General features: G+C 47.3%; 1 protein-coding gene across 1 annotated transcript; it reads right to left on the bottom strand.

Annotated features, from left to right (window-relative positions):
- Nucleotides 1–833: 833 nt before the first annotated feature.
- Nucleotides 834–8,529, bottom strand: LOC128763976 (uncharacterized). Its single transcript, XM_053873300.1, has 8 exons — nucleotides 8,467–8,529; nucleotides 8,121–8,335; nucleotides 6,846–6,894; nucleotides 4,455–5,054; nucleotides 4,021–4,386; nucleotides 3,088–3,314; nucleotides 2,836–3,023; nucleotides 834–1,179 (listed from the first exon to the last, which is right to left on the bottom strand). The coding sequence occupies exons 4-8, from the start codon at nucleotides 5,044–5,046 to the stop codon at nucleotides 981–983; spliced, it is 1,572 nt and encodes a 523-aa protein (XP_053729275.1). The 5' UTR covers nucleotides 5,047–5,054; nucleotides 6,846–6,894; nucleotides 8,121–8,335; nucleotides 8,467–8,529; the 3' UTR covers nucleotides 834–980.
- Nucleotides 8,530–9,622: the final 1,093 nt, after the last annotated feature.

Here is a 9,622-nt window from a genome sequence, read left to right as displayed (position 1 = left end):
TTACACGAACCGTTTCCTTGAAATAGATTTGATCAGTATCGCTGAGCAATAGAGCGCTCACTCTATCATTATCTGTCAAAACTGCTTCAAAACCTGATGGCAACACTTTCACTGAGGTAAAAACAATAGTCTCTTTCCAAAGAAACCATATTCCATTTGGACTGAGATTCAAGAACTATCTTGAAGTAAAATGCTGAAGGCAACCACATGCGTCCGCACTGGATTCCTCTTTTGTTTTCCTATTCTATGACCAGAAAACAGGCTCAACTCTGAGTATCTGTTTGACCCTTTTCTCCCGCTGTGGTGCTGTTTAATTAACCTCATCTGAAGACTGACCTTACAGGACATGTTTTGCCTCAATACATCCACCGGTGGATTTTTATGTTTCAAAAACAAATTGGAAATTTGGGCCGAGGGTTGAGGGGCAACTCATTGTTGCAAGCCAGCACTTTCTTTTATTGTGGCATTTAAACGAGAAAGTGTGTGTGAAAATCAAACCTCAAAGTTTAAAAGAAACATTACATTAAAGAGGAAAAACAAACAATGAATCCATACCCTCCAGGACTCCACAAACAAGGGTCAGTTCCATCACCAGGTTGTCCCCATATTTCGGGCGTCATCTGTCTTTTGCATCTGTCTAGAACCTTATATATTTATAACACTGAGGATGGCCGTCTTCTAATATCACTCCATCACCCTCCTCTATAGATCAAGCATCGCTTCCACTGAAAGAGCACTGACTACTGAACTGTTTCACTGGGGTTTTCATCTGAGTCCACATAGAGGGTTTCGTTTTTGAGAACAAACATGACAGAAACGGTTGGATCCTGTTGGGTTTAATATCAGGCTCCAGTAACACAACCACCTCTACCTTTGGCATTAAACTCCAGGTGTGCAGCAGCTTACAGTCTTAATACATTCCAAGCAGCATTTCTCTGCATCACCGACGACCTTCCTGCAGCCGCACCACTGAACCACTGTCAGGGTTCCACATCTTCAGAGCAGCTTGGTTGGCAGCCCAGGCAGCAGGCTGATGCTGGGCTCTCCTCTTGGTGGAGCGCAGACGTGGCAGTGTCCCTCACAGCTGCTGAGGAAACAACGAGCTCTGGCTGGACGGTGCAGCAGGTCACTCCAGCGCTCCTCAGCACTTTGGTCACTTCTGAGAGCAGGTCGCTACATCTGGACACAGAAGACACTGTCAGCCGAGAGGCCAAAAGCTACACCGCCAGACTCAGGGCCCCAACCAAATGTGGATATCTATGTACTGTATATGGATATACCCATATGTAAAGGCACTTTGTGTGCCAGCTGTGGTCATTCAAAGCGCTAAAATGTCACATGATATGTGTCGGTGGGCCGGAATCCTTCCCCTGAGCCCTGAGTTTCAACCCATCCTCACTCCTGTGGTGTAATATATTGACGTTGGGAACTTTTGCTTCCTATACCGACACAGAAGGCAACCTTCAGTGTGTTGATCCATAGTTGCTTCAATGGATTAAAAAAGCATTTTCCTGCTGCAGGCCGGGAGGAATGGAAGCTCCCTTCACTGATCCATATTAGATGTCAGTTGCTAACTGCTTATGTGGCTCTCCTCTTTAGCAAAGGTCAAAAAGGCACGGCTGGTTCACAGGCTTTAAATAGCATTTGTCATGTTGTTACACAAAGAAAGGCTGGAGCGCCATCCCATGGCTTACCTCACCCCAACTGTTCTTTTTTATTGTGTCGCGCTGCCAATGTGTCAACATGCAACGAGTGTGGAGTGAGTGAGGATGGGTTGGTTTAGTCCAGTGCTTCTCAGTTATTTTCTGTTGCGCCGCCCCCCTCAGGAACATGTTAAACGTTTCGCGCCCCTCAACTCTCCACCGCCTCTCTAAATAGTATCATTTGTCTGTAAACTACACCTCTGCATAACATTGTATCCTTGTTGACGGTAAAGAAAAGAAAAAGTAATATAGAGCAACTTACAATAAAAAATAACTTATTAATTGTTTTTGTCTGTTACAGAAAAGTGCATCAATTTGCCTGAAAAAAAAAATCATAGTTGATGTGAAATTACACTTTGTAATACTAATACTATTCTAGTACAGTGGTACCTCGGTTCTCCACCACAATCCGTTCCAGAAGGCCATTCGAGAAGCCATTTGTTCGAAATCTGAATTGATTTTTCCCATTACAATGAATGGAAAAAGAAATAATGCGTTCCAAGCCTTAAAATAGTCTTTTGTAGGAGTGAATGTAGAGTGTCTGCTGCAGGTGGCTGTTCCTCTATGTGTGTGGCCGCTGCATGTGGGAGGGGTTGCCGAGTGAGTGAGGTCTCTCCAGAAGTGAAGAGGTGCCCGGTGCGTGTCCAGCTCTGAATGTGCGCTTCTGTGCAGTTTGGCTGTGACAAAGTCATAAACCAAGTCACGCTCTGTCCCAGACTCGCCTCATCCCTGTCCCAGCTCCAGCCCACAACAGGACATCAAACCCTGGAGTGGAGCCTCGGAGGTGTGGAGAGCGAGCACCTCCCCCGTGACACTCTACCACGGTCCAGTGCGGAGACAGGAAAGGTTTTACACCTCAATATGAAGAAAACACAGACCGTAAATGTAGTGGGACACGTCTGAATGCAGAGGCTGCGTTATATACAATAAAAAAAGCATGTTGTGGCTCAGCTGATCAGTCTGCGCATGTTATGGTTTTTCCCGCTTTTTTCAGGGGCGTTCGAGTTCTGGATCTTCGTTCAAAATCAAAAGCAAAAAAATCTCGAAATTTTTTTTCGAAGTCCGGGATGTTCGAAAACCGATGTACCACTGTACAGCAAAAAGTATGGTACAAAGGCCGGAGCAGGCTCACCTGTGGGCCTGGAACCACTCGTGGCATTTGACATGAACGGATGCCACCGTCAAAGAGTCGGCCAACTCCCAGACGTGGAGGTCGTGCACCGCCTGCACTCCATCGACGTTGGCGATTTGCTGTTCGAGCTCTGCCGTGCAGATGTTGGGAGGTGAAGCCTGCAGCAGCAGCAGCCCGTACCTGTGCAGCTGAGCACACGAACGGTTTTCAACACCACAGTACACGTGAGGCAGGGTTCGCTCCCGGCCGTACCTGAGGTTTGACGCTGACTAGGAGCGTGACCACGGCCAGGAAGGACACGCCCGGGTCCAAGTAAGCCAGGAGGCTGCAGGAGCTGTGGTGGCAGTGATGGTCCACCAGCAGCATCACCAGGCCGTTGGTCAGAGCCAGAAGAGAGGTCAGCAGACCCTGAAGCACCAGCATGAGGGCAGGGGGGGAGGCCTTCTCCCGGGTGCTGCTTCTGCGGGACGTTTGGGTCTCTGGGAGTGACAAGAAGAAAACATGATGCAGAGTGATGATACAGTGTTTTGAGGGAAAGCAGCTCGGCTCCAGGGAGTCAGATGCCTTGCATGTCTTTAGCAGTCTATAGTTAGAGGTGGTGACCCCACCATGCTACAATGCTAGTCTGTGTCGGCTGCCTCACAGCAGAAGAAGAGATGATCACAAGATCCTTGTCCAGGGTCACTCAAGTGGGAAGCTTTGCAGTGGTATGAAGTAGCGATCCACATGGAGAGTGGAACTCCCTCTCCTGGTCCAGCAACACCGAGCATGTGATCCTTCATGGAGGAGCTGGAACCAGCAACCATTAGCTTTTCTGTCCTGACCCTCCTCTGGGGCCACACTTCTCCTACAGTAGCCGGCCTCTCTGGGAGGATGTCTACGCTCGCAGTGCAAAAGCAGATCCACGTGCGTCGAGAAGGACCCCACCCAGCCAGCACATGCGCGGTCGCCCCCCCCTCCCTTCACGCCTGAGGGCTTAAGTAGAACAACAAGGCAACAGTGAAGCTCTACTGACCTCTCAGATCATACATGGTCTAGATGAGCCACAAATAAACTACGGTTCTTGAATGTCATGAGCTGGTCTGAACAGGTGGGATTTGAGATTAGAAAGTGGTGTATGGTCCTGAGTGTTGACAGTCGGAAAGACCACGTTGTGAATGTTTTCATTCTATGAGAAGAAATAACCTTGGCAGGAAGCAGCTTGAGATGTTGGAGTGGCATCGTTCATCTGATTCACACCGTTACAGGCGTGTGCTTGATTCACTTCCTGTTGTTGAGCTTGCCCACACTGGTTCTTCTGCTCAGTGTCCGCCTGGACCTCAGTGTCCGCCTGGACCTCAGTGTCCGCCTGGACTTCAGTGTTCGCCTGGACCTCAGCAACGTCCGCCTGGACCTCGGTGTCTGCAAGGACCTCAGCAACGTCCACCTGGGCGATAGCAGCGAGATTACCGAGGACTAGTGTCCCGTCATGGAGCGAGCCATTCATTGGGCCAAGTTGATCTTGGACTCTGTAAGAGTCTTTGTTGCCTTGTCTGGTGTCTTGGCCCAGAGCTGTGGGGGTCAGATGGAGAGCGGCATCACAAACAGTGGTTCTTCACGCTGAAACATAAGAACGTTACCGTTGTGGTTCACTTCGATGTAGACCTCAGCCTCGCTCAGACCCGGGGCCCTGGCTTTGTCCCAGTTCAGCGCCAGCACGGCCACATTATGGATGAGACTGAGCGCACCGACAACCACCAGCAGCAGGGGGTGGTGGGCTGGGTGCAGTTCCACGATGAAACTGATGATGTCGATGACAGAGGCAAGACAGAAAGACAGAAGGAAAAGAGCGGACAGGAAGGTTCCGACCGCCGGGATCCTTTTGTCGGGGTAGAGGAGACCACAGGGGGGCGTCACAGGTGGAGCACTGCTGTGACTGGTCACCTCAGGAGGAGGAGCCAGCCATGCAGAGCTGCTGGACAGTAAGTTGCTGGTTGAAGGCCTGGAGGAGAACAATGAGTCCGGCATGGCTCTGTTAGGCTCCAGAGCTGCTGGTCCAGGACGGTTCTCCACTTTGTTATGGACCAACGTGAGAACCATGCACATGAGAATGAAGACGGTGTGGAAGCCGTCCACCAGGGTGATCAGCGAGCCGCACACTTGGCTGATGATGACATTGGCCAGCAGCAGCAGCACCGTCACGGCCAGCATGCAACACTCGGTCACCCCCATATCTGCAACTGAGGGGGCACACAAAACCACTCCATCTAAATATACTGCAATATTTGGCTCTTCATTTCAACATCCAATTACTGATGTACCTGTGTTTTGGAGCACATTTGAGGCGAGAAATGTAGTTTTTTTTCCTTTTATAATATATTATAGCAAAAATGTAGATCATAAAAAATACACACCACACTAAAAAATGATTATTTGTGAGTATTTTGACATTTTTTCCCCCATTTTTTTTAATTCATTTGATTTTCTATATCAGATTTTTTTAATTATTTGGTTTTTAATTATTTTGGTTTTTTGTTAAAGTGAACTTTTTTATACCAGTCATTGGCTTTAGACCACTATTTTTCCGTTTTTTTTTTTTCATGTAAATTATGTTACTTTTAAGATGAATATGTCTTTAAATTTCACTTTATTTTTTATTGTTGTATTTGACAAAAATTCACAATATTTTGTTCACAATGTCGATATTGAAGTGCATCTTCTTATTGAATATGTCAAATCGTGACTTATTTACGAAGGTACTGGGGTCTCTCTTCCTCTATATCTGCATTAAACAATAATCTGATCATATTTAGTTCATGTTATGTACATCAGAGGTGGGCAATTAAATTTCACAAGGGGTCAGGATATATATTGTAACCGTTGAGAAGGGCCATCAAACCCAAAAAAAAGGAGGGTGAGAGAAAATTGAAAATATAAATCTAGTGATGACATCATGTGTGATTTGAAATTTACACTTTAAAAATGCATCGAAAATGTCGGGTTGTTGTGTTTTATTTAATTTAATCCACATTCCAATTCAAGATTCTCGACGTGTCTCATACATTTCAAAATCTACGTATTTTAAGGGACAAGAAATACTCATAAAATAGCCAATGGAAAAGACTAAGAAAAATAATCTAATGAGAAATTTATGTTTCAGTTGCATCATAATAAACAATCCACAAGAGAAAAATGTCAGTTTTATAGTTTTGCTCTGACTCCAGGAGGGCCACATAAACACAGTCAGAGGGCCGTATTTGGCCCCCGGGCCACACTTTGCCCAGGTCTGATGTACCTGGGTGATTCAAACGTCACTGACTCTTCCAAGCAGCCAGATGCTCATGACTCGGTACATGTCAAACAAACTTCATAAACCACTGCAGTCCTCCGATCCTTAATGTTCTGTCAGACCGACAGGTTTGCTATGAACCATCCAAATGGGAAATGGAGTGCTGGAGTGTGTCCCAGCTACTTGGGGCGGGAGGCAGGGAACACCCTGAACATGGCTACAGTTAGAAATCCCCCCTGAACTCAACTGCCTCGTATCCTCAGGATCCCAGACAGTGCCAGCGTGTACAGGTGACAGCGGAGGGATGACTGTATTCAGAGGTTCCCGCTCATCTTCCACCCCTCTCTACTCTGAGTGATGCTTCCACCTGAAGGTCTCACTCTGTCCAGCACATGGTCCTGACCTGAGCTGTGCCCCAGGTGCAGCCATAACACGAGATTTACACTGCTGTTGGCTGTGTAGTTTATCAATACTTGGTCTCAATGTACACACTATACGTAGTGCGTCAGGTCCGTGGTATTTTCACTGTTACGGCAGCGTGTTTTAGAACATTGTGCTCTTATAAAGCTATGAATGATTCACGCGATGCAACCACATCACCAGCGTTGTTCATTTGTGGTGTGTCGATAAAGACTCCAGCTCACTTGTCTCATCTTCCTCCAGATGCAAAGCAAAACAGAAAACATCTTGGAAACAGCAAGCACTTTCACTTTGGCAAACACGACAAGGCAAAAACAGGTACCTGGAGTAGAGGAACATTCAGTCGGAGCCGCCTGCTGAGGTCTTTCGCCCTGCGATCAGAAGAAGTGTGTTCAGAGCTGTGTCTCTGCCCGGCTCCTCCTCTCCAGAAATCTCTGTCATGTGAGTGTGTAGAGGAGGGGAGGTGCGAGGGGGGGGTGGGAGGTATCGTCCTCTCCCCTGATGTCCCTGTTTGCATTCCCTCATCAGCCAGTTGGCGGGACAAAGTACTATCAGAGGGCGACCCCCCCCCTTCATGCTTGAGTGAGGCCTGAGTCCATGAATTAAATCCCCACTCACTGTGCTGTCAGGATTACGTAAGCTGCGAGCCCCGGGGACCAGGGAGGTCTCCAGTCAGAGTTGAGCTCCGTGGCTAACTTCAGCCGGTGCTACAAACTGGAGCAAGGTGCCGGGCTCCTGGCCACAGTTATCGCACTGTGTGTGAGCATCAGCAGCTCAAGTGTGAGTCACTGAGCGAGACTTGGTGTCACCTTCTTACATGGACACAGAGATTTCCACTCAACATTCCCAGTGGAAATGGAAGTCCACAGAACAGCACGATCAATGCAGAGCTTGGAATTTTTTGGGACTTTTTCAATCAACCCAGACCACCTTCTGTCATGAAGCTCTTCCAGCTCAGGAGGGGTTGCAGGACAAACTCTGCCAACAACAGATGAGCTGCAGTCAAAATCCTGGTGGCCTGGAGTCTCCGTCCCTCACATCCAGTGAGTCTGGGACTCTCTTCCCCACCAACAGGTCGCTACAGGGCAGGATCTGCCCTCAACCACATGCGGCTGCAGCTGCGATGGTTGGACCTTCAGTCCCACCCAGCCGCTGGAGGGGGCAACTCATCATGCCACAAATCCATATCTGATGGTGGCGAGCTGCATGAACCGCAGATGGGAGAGCAGATTGAGTGCGGCCCCTGTGGTTATAACTGGATCAAATGAAACCAGAGACCAGCTGTAATGTATGTCATGTATGTCATCCGGGCGCAGAGAGGAAAAGATTGCAGGTCGGAGACGTCCAAAGCGGCTCGTGTCTTATATGAAGCGTCCATCATCTCAGGATGCGTAGACGATCACAGAGTCACACTGACGGCTGAATTCAGTCACCTGATAACCTTGTTATGGGAGGAAACCAGAGTGTCAGGGGAGAAAAGCCAACCACCACACAAGAAGGACCTGGTTCACTGAGCAGCTTGGCTTCCATCCAACAGACAGAAACCATCTCAGCCTCATGGAGTCACAGGACGATAAAACCGTGATGTGAAACTCACCAGTTGATCCGAGCCATGCTCCTCCCATAAGAGTCCAGCAGCTGTGCCACATTTTGGTCCTCAATGACTTGGAAAGCAGCTAAGAGGCGGAGCGACTGTCCTTCAGTGGACAGTCACATGACTTTATTGACATTAGCCTTCAAGGTGACACCAAGTGCATTGACCGAGGTGGATCCCAAAACGTAAACACAGAGTGACTCACTGAAAGGAAGGATCTGTTGGTGGAGAAAGAAAACAGAGACACAAATCAAACCGTTCCTGATCCGTGTCAGAGGTCGGATGCTGCAGTGAAAATTCTAATGATGTGACAAGACACATCTCCATGAAATGGAGAGGAGATCCAAACCTATCTTCACTGCTTTCCTTCTCAGGGAGTCGCTTCAGTAGTCCAACCAGCCCGGAGTCCCACGCTGCACTGGGCTCTGGCAGCTCAGCGGCTCGTGTGTCAACAGGTTCGATCGGGGTTGACACAGCGGATAAGTCTGCCCATGTCTGAACATTCCTGCCTGGAGATGAGGCCTCCAGTTTCCCACCGGCTGCTTGGTTCATCACATTTTAGCCTCAGTTCTGACACTTGTATTGAGGATATGGATCTGTGTGGTGAACTCTGAACCCTGTCTGCCATCATCCGGCTGCACTTGTTTTCTTGAGGAAAACTTCTGCCCAGGCTTGTTCTCAGCGCTGCCTTGATGTGTTGGACAAGACGAGAAATACTGTCTCAAGAGGGCGCACATTCTCTAACCCCTGCAGTACTGTACTACCAACCAAAAGTACTTGTATAACATTCAGCATGTAAGTAGTAATGTAATGTAAGTAGAAAAGTAAAAACTCTTTGATGTTGACACAACCTCCAAAAACATTCAGCCAAACCAAATCTTTGATGATAAAATAGGAAAGTGCAAGACATTATATGCTGAAAATATTTATAACATATTTTTATAAACACTTCCCAATATAAATCATAAATATTGGAAATGGTGAATATATTGGTGGCAGCACCAATGTTGTTTATTTTGCATCCGTTTGACAATAGCACAATAAATCACAACGGTGGCTATATTCAAGTTTTTATATGACCTAATATAAACTAAAGCTTTTTTAATGTCTTGAAAATATTTGTATCAGAATTCCAATTTTATAAGAATTTCAAATACATTCAGAGTAGCTGAAACCCTGGACATTGTGAAGTGAAAAACCTCCCTGAACAAAAGCAAACAGATGCTTTTGTTCAGGGATTCCTCCATGTTTGTTGTTGTTGTTATCATCCTAGCTGCCACGTGTCTTGTGCATCAGTGTGACCAGTGGATTGATGAGATAATATAATATAAAAACACTGTATAATGAAAAACAAGTTGAATTTCTCATGAGGGCTTCATAAATATTGGCTTCACTCAGCCCACACCTCTACATTCCAGCTGCAGATGCAGAGCAACGAGGCTAGCGGACTGTTTTTTTTCCCCATCTTTACCTTGAGCCTCACAGTGGCAAAGAGGCGAACAGCA

The sequence above is a fragment of the Synchiropus splendidus genome, chromosome 8 (genome assembly GCF_027744825.2).
Source record: "Synchiropus splendidus isolate RoL2022-P1 chromosome 8, RoL_Sspl_1.0, whole genome shotgun sequence".
NCBI classification, from domain to species: Eukaryota; Metazoa; Chordata; class Actinopteri; order Syngnathiformes; family Callionymidae; genus Synchiropus; species Synchiropus splendidus.
Note: the sequence above shows the minus strand (reverse complement) of the source record. Positions and strands in the feature narration are given on the sequence as shown.